Source organism: Garra rufa, chromosome 14 (genome assembly GCF_049309525.1).
Source record: "Garra rufa chromosome 14, GarRuf1.0, whole genome shotgun sequence".
Taxonomy (NCBI): Eukaryota; Metazoa; Chordata; class Actinopteri; order Cypriniformes; family Cyprinidae; genus Garra; species Garra rufa.
In genome coordinates this window covers 32,848,538-32,865,678 of record NC_133374.1, presented here as the reverse complement: position 1 = coordinate 32,865,678, position 17,141 = coordinate 32,848,538, and the positions used below count along the sequence as shown (strand labels likewise).

General features: G+C 34.5%; 1 protein-coding gene across 1 annotated transcript in view; it reads left to right on the top strand.

Annotated features, from left to right (window-relative positions):
- The window catches only part of tenm4 (teneurin transmembrane protein 4), a 169,972-nt gene that overhangs the window by 20,070 nt on the left and 132,761 nt on the right, over positions 1–17,141 (top strand). Inside the window, exon 3 of the mRNA XM_073817373.1 lies at positions 12,373–12,591. Coding sequence (XP_073673474.1) covers positions 12,373–12,591 — 219 coding nt within the window. The remainder of the gene's footprint in view (positions 1–12,372; positions 12,592–17,141) is intronic.

The following is a 17,141-nucleotide window of genomic DNA, read 5'->3' as shown; positions in this document are numbered from 1 at the left end:
ATACCCAGCTTCATATTTATGGCTTTTCTAATCTAGTAAACTTGCTCAGTAGCCCACCTGGTACAACATTGCTTTTGTGACATGGAGTGACAGTTAGTCCCATGAGAGTCACAACACTCAACCACAGGGTTCAAAGACAAGTTAAAATGACATGGTTTTCCTTAGCAATTGCATTTTTATCTTACACTGTTAACACTATTGCTTAGGTCTAAGGATTGGTTTACTGTAGGTGGTACCTTATTTTCAAACACGATAGAGCGCCACTCACTGGACATTTGATTTATGAATTGCTGTGATGCAATAAACATAATAAAACATTGCCAGATTCTCGTTCATCTGTTTTTTTTTTTTTTATAAAACAAAGTGTAATCAATGCCACTTGCTGGATATTTCACTTTAAAAGTGTTGCAAGGTGAAAGAAGCAACCCAATATGATTTTGCAAAAAATGTACCACAGGAAAAAAAAACGTTTTTATGAGCCTGGGCTACAAAGTACTGTTAGGTGGCTTTTCAGACCCCTTCAGCAACTTTTTCCAAAAAAGCGCCTAGTGACAAATCTAGCGACTTCTTGGACAAACCTAATTTAGCTTCTGAGACTCGCCGGTACTGCCACACGAGGTCTTGCTTTCCCGACTCACACACACATTTCTCTTTGTGTCTGATCTGTTCAGTGAGCGGCTGAGAGGAGCAGTGCTTTTAGTTAAAAGATATTCGGTTGCTTCTAACTTTAATTTTACATGCAAATATAGCCGAAATCACAGCATAGCCATTGTCTTTATCTCATGTGTGGGATTTTTGTGCAGATTAACATCATGAAAGGAAAAGTTGGTTATGTAATCTCAAAGGGGTCCTGTTATGTTCTTTTACAAAGTCTTTATTTTGTTTTGGGGGTGCACTAGAACATACTCTCATGCTTGGTCATTCGAAAAATGCATTATTTTTTCAGATAATTTACATTATTACAATAGCTTTCTCCCAAGGCTGGCACAAATGGCTTGATTAGTTCTGGGTTTGATGAAGGTCCGCCTTCCAAAAAACGAAATGTGTTGTGATTGGTTAGCAGTCCCACTGCATTGAATTGGCGAGCAGCTTAGACGGCGTTTCAGTCCTGCCACGCCCCTTTCCAAAGCAGGAAGTTACGTGTACATCTGTGCAAGCTAGATTAAAGTGATTCTTATGTTTTAAATATGGATATTTTTCTTACAAAAACACATCGGCTCGCTAAAGGAGGCTTTTACCGACCCCCTGGATCGATTTGTTTTGGACAACACTTGTCTATGCCATTCAGTCTATGCTGTTCTAAACCTTGGGAGTGCCAGAATAATAACTGATTGCAATTGTCTGAAAGAAGGAAGTCTTATATACCTAGGATGCATGGAGGGTGAGTAAATAATACACTACAGTAGTGTTGGTCCTATCGTCAACCTGGGAGATCGCCGGCACCATGATATTATCATTATTGTGCTAATTTATTTCATTATTTACATGCCTGAAACCAGCTCCAGCATAAGGCTAGTGAAGCTACGTATCTACACTGTATGAGGAATAAATCTCTTACCACACACTGCACACGTCTATGGCGCTGCTTTGACGTGGCAACCAATGATTGTCACTTTGTGTTAGTCAATGCTTGTGTTTACATGAGCCGCGGCTCTTCATGTGTTTCGACACTCTATACCGCATACGTCAATGTCGTGGCTCCAGCACGGCTACCAGAGCAGTTCGCGGACACTTTAGTCAATGCATTCATTTATACGAGCTGCTCTGTGGCTCACTGAAGCATCCCAGAAGCGGCTGTCAATGCTATATTGCTGAAGTTAGGCGAATCCCCCACCTCTTCCCTCCTCACCCGCCAACGATTCGAATTTCCGTAGGCAGGATTTACGTCGTGACATCATAGCATCCAGAAAACAAAAGCTGTAGTCCAAAAAAAGTTGTTCATTGTAGTTCTTGAAAAGGGATTTTAAACTAAAAAAACTAACTAACTAACTAAATATCTCATCTCAATATATCATACAGTACACACCACACACTGGCTAAAATTCAAAAAGTGAAAAAGCATAATAGGACCCCTTTAATGGCCTTGTTTCAGTCTCTTATTATATGTTCATCCCTTTATGTGACAACAGAAACAAGAAAACACATAAATGAAAACAGTTCTATTGAGAATTTGGCTGTACTATAGGTTTAGTTTAAAAAAATGAAAATTAGCCCATTATTTACTCACCCTCAAGCCATCCTAGGTGTATATGACTTCCTTCCTTCAGACAAATCCAGTCGGAGTTATGTTAAAAAATGTCCTGGCTCTTCCAAACTTTATCATGGCAATAGGTGGGTGTTTCTCTTCATGAAGTCAAAATAAGTCCAATAAAGCACATTCATCCATAATAAAAAAGTGCCTCACATGGCTCTGGGGGGTAAATAAAGGCCTCCTGTAGGGAATCGATGTGTTTTAGTAAGAATTAATCTAGCTTAAAGTGATTATTATATTTTGAATATGAATATTTTTCTTACAAAAACGCATTGATTCGCTACAGGAGGCCTTTATACACCCCCCAAAGCCATGTGAGGCACTTTTTCTCACATTTCTCTTATTATGATGGATGCACTTTATTGGACTTGTTTTGACCTGTTGAAGACAAACATCCACCTATTGCCATAATAAAGCTTGCAAGAGCCAGGACATTTTTTAATATAACTATGATTGTCTGATTTGTCTGAAAGAAGGAAGTCATATACGCTTAGGATGGCTTGAGGGTGAGTAGATAATGTGTTACTTTTAATTTTGGGGTGAACTAAACCTTTAAAACAATGTGAGCACCGAGAGGCAAACAAATGTTAATGGCAATATGATGTGATAACATAATGTATATGCTAATTAGAATATGAGATCATCTAGCAGCATTTAGTGACTTTTCAAGCAAGCCTTAGCTATTTTCCATTGAAAGACGTTGGCAACAATGGTTTTGCAAGCTTAAATATGTTCATTTTCATTTGCAGATAAGCCAGGTTCAAAAAATGCTGAAGTTGACATCATTCATTTTGTATGTGTCTACCTCCATAACATAAAATAACTAATACACTCTTTTTTTACATTTATAAAAAAGTAAGGTTGTTGACTTAAATTCTTAATTCTTGAATTCTAATGTTAGGCTAGCAGTTAACAGCACATAGATCAGTGGCCATTTTGGTTTGAAATGTGTCCATGAAAAGTGCATAATATTTTTATAGAGATTGCACAGTGAAAATTATTAGCGTAAAGAAATGCTTTTATCTGATAAATTGTTAAAAATCTTTGAATTAGTCTGTTGCTTAAGGCTAGAACATTATAAACCCGTTATATCCCTCTGATTTTAATAGTTAGGGTTAAGGAAGAACAAAAATTGTTCATCCAGGAACACATCATGCTTTCCAAAATAACTGTGGCGCCTAAAGATAACACTGTGGTACATCTCCAAAGCAATTTCTACTTCTAAATGTTTTCTTCTTATTAAATTTTGCACATCCTTGGAGCACAGAAAGCACGTTGTGAATTTCTCTGCAGAAAGCCGTGCTTAATATTTGATGCTTCAACATGCTCTTTAGGTCTTTCTGCCCACTAAGCACAGCACTGTCATAAAACCATACTACCCCATGGTCTCATATACTTCAACCATTTTATGGATGTGAGAACTGTGGTAGTAACTCATTTCCTGCCATTTCAGCCTTCTTTTCACCATCAGCAGCTGTGCTGTTGTGCAATCGATGCCCCTTCATCTGCACTGAGATTATTTTTGTTCGCCATCAAACCGCGCTTAGAAGTGAAATCCAGTATCTCCAGCAGATAGACGCTAGTCTAATCTTGCCGTTTGAGACCCGCCATGTTGTTATTGTTGATAAAATAATGTATGCGTTGGATAATGCATGCGACATCCGACTTCATCTATTTAATTTGGTGGAAGAGGCTGCGTAATGGTACGAACTGACTATCCATAATGCAGTCTTATTGATTCTAATGACATAATTTACAAAGCTCTTAGCGAGAACGAATTAAGTGGTGTGACGTCCTATTTGAAAGCCTCACTGACTAAAGCATCTTTACTCGGTGGGCTTTTGATGTGCGTTTCGGAGTGCAAAGTACGTTTGAAGATGGCCCGGAGACCAGGGCGGTGTAATTCAAGCATTGAGGCCGAGCAGAACAGAAAGCTGCCCCTGCTGTTTGTACCAATTGCCCTCGCAATTGGCTCTGTGTTCAGCCGGGTCTCCTGGGAGATGGGAAGATACAATGGGTTGCTGTGGCGACAGAAAAATCTCAGCCTACCTGCGAATCGGGCCCGCCGGTAGTTCGTCTGCTCGTTTAATTAGGTGACTCCTGAGTAGATTAGGGCCTGTGTTAGCGTGGGTGGCCCGCTGCGTTCGTGCCCCAGGAGCGCTGCAGTCATCGGCCGGGCTTGAAGGGCAGGCCACAGGGGAAAGTCTGTCAGGAACTGAAATAAGAGCAAACGGCTGAAAGAGAGCTTTGACTCAACTTATGTCTTTTGTCAGAAGGAAAATACGAGGATATAAGGCTGCAGAAATCTGTATGAGAGAACTGCTGTGATATTGTGACATATGAAGTGACTAAGGAATTAAACACCTTTTGGTGTTAAAAGTCTCTCTTCTATCCAAGTTATGCAGAGGTAACTTCAAGTAAGTCATTTACTGGTCATCTTTTGTTTGAAATTAATGTTATTTATAGTTGTTGCAGTTTGGTATACTGCTACCCCTAATATGTATTATTTTATCTGCAGTTGCATATAATAATAATCATAATTGTTGTTGTTGTTGTTTTTGGTTGATTTGCAACATAATACATATTGATTTGAAATAATTGTAGTACTAATTTAATATTTATATTTATTTATATATATATTTTAAATATATATGTATTTATATTTTATTACTTTATTATTATTATTATTATTATTATTATTATTATTATTATTATTATTATTATTATTATTATTATTGTTATTATTATATTAGATGGTTATTATTATTATTATTATTATTATTATTATTATTATTATTATTATTATTACCAAATAAATTACCTAATACATAAATTCATTAATATTTGTTTTTAGTTTCACATTGTTTACATTCATATTATTATAATTAGTAGTGGTAAAAGTGCTATAAATAAATATTAATTTAATAATATATTTAAAATAATTATATTTATTATTTTATGTGATATAAAATATTTGAATGTATTATTATTATTATTATTATTATTATTATTATTATTATATTTTTTATTATAAATATTTATACATATTTTTTAGTTTTTTAGTTTTTAGTTTCACATTGTTTACATTAATATTAATATAATTAGTAGTGGTAAAATCACTATATATGAATATTAATTTAGTAATATATTTAAAATAATTATATTTATTATTTTATGTGATATAAAATATTTGTATGTATGTATGTGTTATTATTATTATTATTATTATAAATATTTATACATATTTTTTTCCACATTGTTTACATTAATATTAATATAATTAGTAGTGGTAAACTCACTATATATGAATATTAATTTAATAATATATTTAAAATAATTATATTTATTATTTTATGTGATATAAAATATTTACTTGTATCGTTGTTACTATTATTACCTAATAAATATGTATTAATATTTGTTTTTAGTTTTACATTGTTTACGTTAATTTTAATATAATTAGTAGTGGTAAAAGTGCTATAAATAAATATTCATTTAATAATATATTTAAATAAATTATATTTATTGTATTATGTGATATAATATAAACATTTAAATGTATTAGTAGTAGTAGTAGTAGTAGTAGTATTGCCTAATAAATATTTATTAATATTTTTTCACATTGTTTATACTATTATATAACAATCGTAATTATTAGTAATAAATAATAATAATAATAATAATAATAATAATAATAATAATAATATCAGAGAAACTTGGCTCTTTGGGCTCTTTGACTTGGATCAGTAGACAAACATCCAGAATACCTTAGCAACCAGTTTGCAGTAGCCTAGTAAGCTCCAGAACAAACAAAATCATAATAATAATAATAATAATAATAATAATAATAATAATAATAATAATGCAGTTCTGTTTGCCAGTAGTGGCCCCCCAAAAATTCATTGCTTCACCTTCAGAATTCCCTTACCTCTCTTTCATAGAGCTTCTGGAACTCAGAGAAATGAAAATAAATGACGCAAGGTAGAATTAATTAAACACAGGCCGCCATAGCCTGTAAGACAAATGCACCGTCTGCGCAGGAATGCAAAACTTGCTCATGTTCCTCTGTGACTTTGAACACTTTTAAAGGACTTTAATAAGTAGTCTTCTGTCAGAGAAGAGATGATTAATGGGAAATTAAACTCGCTGTAGGTTAGAAAGTAAAACATCTTTAAAAAGATTTTCCATTCGTGGATGTTTTGAGATTTAAATTCATGTTTTTAATAACTCAAACTTCCTGTGGAAGCAGTTCAGGGAAAATGATTTGACCCATGATTAGGAAGGATTTTTTTCTGGCTTTTATATCAGATTAATTGTCCCAGATTACAAATAAAGCCGTGTATTTAATTAAGACTTAATTGAAAGGAATTCAGGCTCATTAGAGAAATGAGTAAAACAAGCCTAGAAGAGTGCAGCCAGCACAGAGGACCAAAGCGAAAACACCCCAAAACTGATATTTTAGGTTATGGACACTAATACAAACTTTGCCTTTAGGCAAGTTTAAGAAACAAATCCTTATTTCTTTCCCTTCTCAGTTGTACCAAACCAGTTCTACAACTCTCTTAATAGCCTCTATTGTTATGCAGCATGTTCCCAGCAGGAGATCAGAGATTGAACGGTGGTTGATTCAGAGATTTCCACTTCAGAGACTTTCATGCTTCACCATGAAATCAATGAAGTATTCTTTTAGAACGGGATATCTCAACATTTAATATAGTTAAAGATGCTCAATTTACTGTTATTTCATAAACTGAATATTATAGAGAGAAATAGTGTGTTAGTGTTTTTTTCATAGATTAGTTTGTTAGTTTTTGCACCATTCAAATGAACAAACAATCATTTGACCTCCATCATGAAACACAAGCACAAAGAATTCCTGTATACATTGTTTGTAAAGACTTTCTATGTGCAACGTGGCACAATTTGCATGAGAATGAAAAGTATTACTTACTGTAGTAATAACTAACCTGTTTTTTGTGTTGAACACACACAATTACTTTTGTTGCAGTTGAAGTACTTACAAACCAAAGTAGTAAATTAAAAATGTGACCCTCGACCACAAAACCAGTTATAAGTAGCACAGGTATATTTGTAGCAATACATTGTATTGTTTTCTTTTATGCCCAAACTCATTAGGGTATTAAGTAGATCATGTTCCATGAAGATGTCTTATACATTGTCTACCGTAAATATATTGAAACTTAATTTTTGATTAGTAGCATGCAATGCTAAGAACTTAATTTGGACAACTTTAAAGGCGATTTTCTCAATATTTTAATTTTATTTGCACCTTCCAATTCCAGATTATCAAATAATTGTATCTCGACCAAATATGTGACCCTGGACCACAAAACCAGTCATAAGGTTAAATTTTACAAAACTGAGATATATACATCATACGAAAGCTCAATAAATAAGCTTTCTATTGATGTATAGTTTGTTAGGATAGGACAATATTTGGCCGAGATACATCTCTTTGAAAATCTGGAATCTAAGGGTGCAAAAAAATCAAAATACTGAGAAAATCACCTTTAAAGTTGTCCAAATTAAGTTCTTAACAATGCATATTACTAATCAAAAATTACATTTTGATAGGTTTACAGTAGGAATTTTACAAAAAAATCTTAATGTAACATGATCTTTACTTAATTTCCTAATGATTTTTGACATAAAAGAAAAATCAATAATTTTGACCCATACAATGTATTTTTGGCTATCGCTACAAATATACCCCCAGCGACTTAAGACTGGTTTTGTGGTCCAGGGTCACATAGTGTCCTACACTCTTAAAAATAAAGGTGTTTTAAAAGGTTCTTCAAGCGATGCCATAGAAGAACCATTTTTTGTTTCCACAAAGAACCATTAAGTTGAAGGTTCTTTGAAGAACCATCTCTGTCTTACCTTTTTATAATCTGAAGAACCTTCTTTTGCCACGAAGAACCTTTTGTGAAACAGAAAGGTTCTTCAGATGTTAAAGGTTCTTTATGGGACCATTTAGACAAAAAAGGTTCTTCTATGGCATCGTTAAGCACCTTTATTTTTAAGAGTGTATGATAACAAACCATACATCAATGGAAAGCTTATTTATTCTGCTTTCACATATATGTAAATCTTAATTAAAAAAAACTAACCCCTATGACTGGTTTTGTGGTCCAAGGTCACAATGCTGATGTTTAGCACAAGTAAGTTTTACTGCTTATTTTAGATGGACTATTATATGATAGTGTCTTTTAAGGCTTGTCAAATTAAAGTGATGAATGATGAGTATGGTACACAAGACTTCCATCTTTAAGATTGAACAGTCGGGAGGCTTGATTGGCATTTTAATGAATCATATGGTAATTTCACTAATTGTTTCTTAATTCTCTTTCACTCAATCAACTGTGCCTCATCCTTGCAGTAATTACATGTGTTTGTACCAGAAATATAAGGCAACATTTTTCTTTAACTTTGAATGATACTCCCTGTCAGCTTGTCATCTAGGAAAAACTAAAACACGTTGTTCGCAGTATAAACTCCATTTAAGTCCTACAACTGGGCAAACTTTGTGAACTTGGGCAAGTACTTTTGTACTTGAAATGTTCGCTCGTGGATATTTATATCTTGCCACAGAATTGTATGTAAATATGCTGCTATTGTTCTTGATCTTATGCAGTCTCATATCTCTCAAGGGTTTGCTCAAAAAGAAAAGATTAGCACAATTTTAGTTGAAACAAGTCAAGTTGTGTGTGTGTGTATAGCTATATATTTTCCCCAGCAGGCTATTTCATTCTCATGTGCTGTGAAAGTTGTTCTGTTACTTCTTTAAAGTACTGTAATATCATTGCCTGTTATGTAATTTGGGTCAATCTCACAAAACCTTTCAAAAACTCATGTCTGACTTGTTTTACCTCAGTATTATGGAAGCCCGTTTCTACCACTGAATAAAAACATAAAAAAAATGTTATTTGCGACTTATCTCTCAATTCTGACTTTTTCTATGGCAATTGTTTCCCAAAAAATACATTCTACTGTAATGCTATTGTTTTAATATTGCTTTAAATATTATTTACATTTTAAAATATCAATATATTTTTTTTTTCTTTTTTTGTAAAATTTAAAAAAAAAATAATAATAATAAATTAATTATTTATAAAAAATTTTATACAACATTTTACATATTACCAAGAATAAGAATAAGAATATTCTTAAACTTATATATATAAAAAAAAAAAACTTACTTCTTAAGCTCTGGCCACGCCCTAGGACCCACCGGTGGGTCCGCAGGGGGGTCATCGTATTATTTTTAAAAAATCTATTAATTGTTAAGCACAAAACTAGACATATATGGTATTTTTTGAAAGCTTAGAACCTCTGCTTTCTTGCGAATCCCATGATATTTGCATTAATTTTACATAAAAAAAAAAAAATACAGTCTAAATTTGTTATTGCGCAACCCCCCCCCCCCCTCGAGAAAATCAGACAAATAATGATGTTTCATATTTATGGCACACAAACTCACTAAAAATAGACAAGTCATATATCAAATGAAAGCTCTTACTCTCAGGAATATAAATATGTACTTCACTTCTCAGATTTTTCACATTACAGTAAAATATCAAAGAATAATTTCAAAAGAATCACGAAAACTGAAATGACTCCTGTGAACAAGCCAACTTTTGCATCATATTTCTGCACTAATAACTACATCTGTGCTCACATACTAGCCTAAAATCCTATATCAACTTTTAGCTTAGGTTGTGTTCTTCAAAATGAGACCATTTCTGTCAGTTTATTCCGAAGTATATGGGTAGGGCGCCCTTTGGTGTGTCTACTGCTTTCAGAAATTGAAAAAAAATTACTAATGCAAAAGCACAATCGGAGATTCTTATGCCTCCTTTCAGTCAAAGCTAAATAACTTTTGCTTGGAAGATGTTATCAACAAAATTCTTTTTTCTCGTGTTTCCTGCCACCTTGTGGAATCAAAAGAAACTTTCTGCTGGGAAATAGACCAAACAGGTCCTAAATTACAGACTTGTAAATATCAACTAAAATCTCTTCAGCTCTGGCCACTCCCTTGGACCCACCGACGGGTCCACGGGGGGGGGTCATCGTATAATTTTTTTTAAATCTATGAACTGTGAAGCACAAAACTAGACATATATGGTATTTTTTGAAAGCTTAGAACCTCTGCTTTCTTGTGAATCCCATGATATTTGCATTAATTTTACATAAAAAAAAAAAATACAGTCTAAATTCGTTATTGCGCAACCTCCCCCCCCCCCTCGAGAAAATCAGACAAATGATGATGTTTCATATTTATGGCACACAAACTCACTAAAAATAGACAAGTCATATATCAAATGAAAGCTCTTACTCTCAGGAATATAAATATGTGCTTCACTTCACAGATTTTTCACATTACAGTAAAATATCGAAGAATAATTTCAAAAGAAACACGAAAACTGAAATGACTCATGTGAACAAGCAAACTTTTGCATCATATTTCTGCACTGATAACTACATCTGTGTTCACATACTAGCCTAAAATCCTATATCAGCTTTTAGCTTAGGTTGTTTTCTTTAAAATGAGACCATTTCTGTCAGTTTATTCCGAAGTATATGGGTAGGGCGCCCTTTGGTGTGTCTACTGCTTTCAGAAATCAAAAATGAATAATGTAAAAGCACAATTGGAGATTCCTATGCCTCCTTTCAGTCAAAGCTAAATAACTTTTGCTTGGAAGATGTTATCAACAAAATTCTTTTTTCCTGTGTTTACTGCCACCTAGTGGAATCAAAAGAATCCTCCTAAAGGAACATAGACCTAACTGGTCCTTATTTACAGACTTCTAAATAACAACTAAATTAAAACAATAATAATTTTTCTTACTTTTTCTTTGTGTTTATGACAATATTGTAAAAATATGAAATCCAAAATATGCAATATTTTACCCATGTTTTAAAACACTGAATATTTCCTGTCAAATGAGACCATTTTTATCAATTTATTCCAAAGTATGTGGTTAGGGCGCTCTTTTAAGTTCAGGTGTGTCTACTGCATTCAGAAAAAAAAAAAAAGAGAATTAAAGGAGACTCCAATGCCTCATTTCAGTCAAAGCTAAATAACTTTTGCTTGGAAGATGTTATCAACAAAATTCTTTTTTTCCGTGTTTACTGCCACCTAGTGGAATAAAATGAGACCTCTTGAAGGAACATAGACCAAACTTTTCCTAATTTACAGATATATACATAAAAAAAATAATAAAAAAAATATATAAAAATCTGACTTTTTGACTGTGTTTATGACAATATTACAAACATATACAATACAAAATATGCAAAAATTTACTCATGTTTTAAAATTCAGAAAGTTTCCTGTCAAATGAGACCATTTTTATCAATTTATTCCAAAGTATGTGGTTAGGGCGCTCTCTTAAATTCTGGTGTGCCTAACTCTGAAAAAAATCCAAAATATGCTGCAGAGCTTAAGGGGTTAAACAAAAATGTATTTCTTATTGTTTTTTCTTGAATCTGGCAAATTTTACAAATAAAAATGCAATTTTTACATTTTTAATAACAAAATTGATAATTCATGGAAATATTTACTGTGCTGTATTGAATGTATGCAGACATGAATTATTTCAAATTTTAATTAATCTTTAATTAATCTTTACCATTTTAATTATCCTAAAATAGGCCTTGATTTCTTTATTTCTTTATTATTTTTTTCTTATGATTTTGGGGTGACCTGGATGTTTTTTGTGAGATTCACTCAATGACTGATTTATTCACTGCTGATTAATAGTTTCAATCACTGTTAATCACCAGTGATCCTTTCTGAATGTTTCATTTGTTGTTTTGTTAAAGTTAGTCTGTCGATCTGTCTTTGAAAATTGTAAAACGAAAAGTCACAAAGCGAAAAAGTTTTATCAGTTGTGTCAATCCTTCTGTCAGCTGGGCAGATCTAAAGAGCAAAGACAGATGAATCAAGACAGACAGCTTTTATCTGTGCATTCATGGTCTTTATTTATTCTCTCTGCATGTTTGTGCTGCTGTTCATTTATTAATTTTGGTTATGTGGTGTTATCCGGAGGTGTGTTTTAAGTTCTCCCCCGTGTGTTGTTTGTGTCTGTGGTTTACAGGTCCTCCTCTTCATTGCTCATCTGCCTCCTCTTCCCCTGTCGACTCCCCTTACCCTCCCCCTTCCCATGCAGCCAATCAGAGCCAGGGAAGGTTGCTAGGTAACAGTGGGGCTCAGGCCGGCCGGGACTCTGAGTCAGAAGATGAGTTTGGCCCCAATTCATTCTTAGTTAAAACCGGCTCAGGGAACGTCGGCGCTCCAGCCACTGCAACTCCTAACGGTGAGTCCCTCTCAATATCGCTGCCTGCTAGAGGGGTCTCGACATCCCCTGCTGGACCTGCTGTGGAGCTTGTGGAGCTAGCCACAGGCTGAACATTAATTTTTTCTGGATATTTTGGGTAGCAGTGGAGGTCAGATGTTAGCGGGAACTTTTTAACTAAGGCCTGCTGAGAAGAAAAGTTTCTGGCTGGGGTTCAGGAAGTGAGGTGTGTCAGAGATGCTGAAGATTTATTGCAATCTGTTGAACTCCAGTTAAGAGCTGCTAAAGATTTCTGTTCATATTGCGCTATGTTAATCTTTTGCAGCTTTTAATCGTTTTTTATTAATTTAATTAATTAATTTAAATGTGTCTGTGTCTTAAAAAGTCTTAATGTCTTAAAATAATTTTAAATCAAATTTAAGGCCATAAAAAGTATTAAATTGTACAAGAAAGTCTTAATTATGATTTCAAGAGGTCTTAAATTTGAGGACAGAAAGACCAGAATTGCAATATGGCTAAATGTAATAATTAAACTTCAAAAGGCTATGATTTAATTAAATATGAGCACTGCACATTTCAAAGTCAGGTGCTGCGCTGCTTTGTGTACTGCCGTTAACGTTGAAACGGTTATATTTCTGCCGTTCCAAAAGCGCCACCTGCTGGCAGAGAATGAATTTGCATTTTCAATCAGCCTGTTGTTTCTGTTTAGACCAAGAAGAAATTGCATTATACAAATCTAAACAGTAAAATGTATTTATGTTATTTAATTATTGTAATAATTTATTGATAATAGTTGATTAAATTAATACAATAATTAATACTTTTGACTCATCCATTTTCTTAAAAATGGTCTATAATTTTATAATTTTATAAAACTTTTTGTTTTTCTGAAAACTTGTATTTGAACTGTAAATCATGCTTTTCACAGTCATTTTGCAGTTTAATATGTTACCATAGACATTGCCGTACCCCGAACATATGGGTATATTAATTTTATTTGTGCAGGTCTTAAAAAGTCTTAAATTTGAGCTTAACATCCTGCAGATGTCCTGTATCATTTACTCATCCTCGTGTTGTTCCATACCCATATGAATTTATTTTGTTTACTGAACACAAAACAAGATATTTTGTAGAATGTGGGTGACCAAATAGTTGATGGTATCCATTGATTTTCATAAGGTTTTTTTTTTATAGTATTAAATTCAAAGGCTACCGTTAGCTATTTGGTTACCAACATTATTTAAAATATGCTATTTTGTTTTCAACAGAAATAAGAAACTCATACAGGTTTGGAACAACAAGAGGATGATTAATAATGTCAGCATTTTCATTTTGGGCTGAACTATACCTTTAACCATGGTGTAATCAGATAAACAATAATCAATAAGTATTGATTCAGTTTTGATAAAAAAAAAATAAAAAAAAATATACACAAATACATAAATACACATTATATTTGAATAATTATAGTTGAATAATTTGAATAAAGAAAATTCAATTATTTTTTTATGACCATTTATTTATCTTGGGAAGATTCCATATATTTAATTTAAAATTGTTCTTGGCATTCTGAAATCCCAGGCTTTGTATTTCACACTGTGTGCGCTCTCTGTTTGAATGTAGACTTTGGCAGGCTAACCCTCCATGCAGTTGTCATGACTAATTTCACCCTGTGTCGTGACTTATGAAGTGGTTCACGATATCAGTCACTGTTTGGATGACCTGGATTGCAGTTTACTTATGGAGTTTAGACACCTTTCCAGTGTGAGATTGAGTTTGCTGTTGCAATAATTTGATTGTGACACTTTCAGATCATCTTAGAGTTGCCTTCATTAACTTTGCGTAGTGATAGAAAGGTCAAGAAGTTTTAATGAAAGATAAAATCAATTGAAACCCTGTAAATGATAAAAAGCTTAATGGCATGCCCTGCTGAGGGACAAGTGACCAGCACAGCAGGAACTTTAACCACAGTGAATCAATTTTACAAGTTACTGTGTCCTCACTAATGAGCTGCTGATGAAAAGCGCATGGAATGATGAGATCTGCTGCTATTGTCCTCCAGTAAGTTCAAATATAATGAACTTATTTACTAAGCTAGTGCTTTGATGTGTTTTAAAAAGTTAGACTACTTTTAACATCCTGCTACTTGTGGAAAGCACTGCCATTAAAAGCAAAGGTTACAAATGAAGATACTCTAGTTAGCAATTGTGACCCTTCGTATTGTTTATGAACCTTATTGTCCTGAATTGATGACTGTGTTGCAAAATGTTTGTACGGCAGCAGCTAACCAAATTAGAAATGAGATTTGTTAGCGTGCTTCTCTGATAAGAAAGCTTCACGTCACTTTGATAATTGGAGGAGAGCAGAGAGCATGCCGATGCTGAGCAGTCGATATGAAGCCTGTCATCGCTAGCAGCTCTTGGCTTCTCCCTCAAGGCTTCTTTACAGAGTAGAACAAAAAAATGCTGTAAATAATTGATCAGCCTTTACAAGTTAACCACCCAAGGCTGGAATTACATCAAGCTCAAGAGGATTGCGCCTGCCTGCTTCCACACGGCCCTCCGTAAAGCAATGAATTACCCTCCTGTGGCAAGAACTTTCCCTTCTTCGCGCAGCAGCTTGCTACCGTCCCGGTCACCTATCGGTGGCACCCCTGTGCTAAAATGGGATTTATCTTTCCGACAAATAGCTGTGATTTGCATTGGTATATAGGTTACCCTCGGGCTGCCAGTGAGGGGTAGCACACTCACCAAAGGAATCGGTCTCTTGCCTCCGAGCTATGCAAGGCACCATAAGGCTCTATTTGACTGAGACAAAGTAGCATACCACAGTGCCGTGAAAGAGGAAGTTTATGTGCTGGAGTTAAGCTTAGCATCCCCGGTAGTAAAATCGTGGGATTCCTGCCAGAGGCTATGCTGTGTTGCATGAGGTTGGTGTGAGGTTTGATCCTGCTTTCTTTACTTTGCATTTTACGAGTCAGTAACTTTTCATCGGAACTCGGGTGGCTCCCGCACTGCCAGTCATTTTGGCATTAAAAACAACAATTTTGATGGCTTCGTTCATACAGTGGAACAATATAGTTGTTGGTACAGTTTGGACTGCTAAATACACTTCTGTTCACACTGTTCGGTTAATTCAGAGTGACTCCAGTTTGGTTGATGTTGACATCTCGTGCCACCCAATTTATTCTTTGCTGTCAGTTTCTCATTTTATAGCCGTCATCTTCTCTTGGGTTTTAAAAAACTGCCAGAAAATATTCATATTGAATTCAGTTCCCTTGTCTTTTTGCATATAAATGGCAAATTGAGAGTCACCTGCTAGTAAATACGCTTGTCAATCCAAACATTGGCTGTGTCAAAGTAGCCATTGTGATTGTAGGTAAACAAGTGGTAAATTATGGAAATTAGCTTGCTCTTTTGAAGAGCACCCTCATTGTCATTTCTGATTGTTTGGCAACTGTATTTGCTGAGCCTTAAAACAGAACAAGGACACAATTATAATAAGAAAAGAGAAGCGCTGCTGTTTATTCACTTAAACCACCTAATGAGTCTATTTTAACAATTTTCCCTGCTTTTTGAGATTGGGATAGGCTTTTTTAACCTGAGAATAAACAGCCAGCTGCTTTCATTTACTAAGTATTAGCATATTACTAATACGGATATGCCAGATAGCTCAAGGCTTAATAAGAGAGATGCAGCAATGACAGACTCTTGGATAGGTGGTCACGTCCTTTGTTACAGTCCTTGGTTTTTAATGAAGAGGTGCCTACATGTTCACTCTGAGTGGCATAAATTGCTGTCCAAAACACACTGTGGATTAATTAGAGCAGTTAGTGCCAAATATTTCACAGTTTCTGACCCATTTTTTTCACCCTGCCCTCACATAAACACAAGCAGATGTCTTGAAAGATATGTGTCATGCGGGTTTGAGTTTGTAATATTTTGATATGTTTTTAGGGTTGACAGTGACAAGCGTTAATACCTCCCATCCCCATTTCTATGCCCTGTCTGAATATTAAGGAAGCATATTAAAACATTTTTAACTGTGTTGTGACAGGGCCCTGTTCTGCAGGCCGACTCGGCTCAGCATTACAGATTTGCCAAATTCTGCATAGAGAAAGGGCATGGACAGGGTAAGCTTCTCGTGTAAAATGATAAGGGAGTCTAAAGGCCCAGATTCATGTTGCTGGTGTCGATATGATTTTGTGTGTCTTTAGAAACACGGGTTATTCTGTAGTTCCAGAAATGTGATCCAGTGCTGAGACTAAAGCTGAAAAGGCTTAGCTCAGGGTTTCGGGCTGTGGATTCAAACACAGAGCATGTTTTCAGAGGAATTTGGTACGCTTTTGCAGCAATTGAGGAGGAATTACACATGAGAACATGGTAAGGCTAAACCTGACATCTGTGGAGAGCCGAAGTATCAGGAATACAGAGGTGGTTAGCATTTGAAATATCAAGTCCTGAGTGTTTAAACACAACATAAAGTAGAATCTGGCCACATTGGTGGAGTTATATGCACAAATTTCACCACCGGGAAATGTCTCCACTTCCTAAAATTCATCTCTACTTACA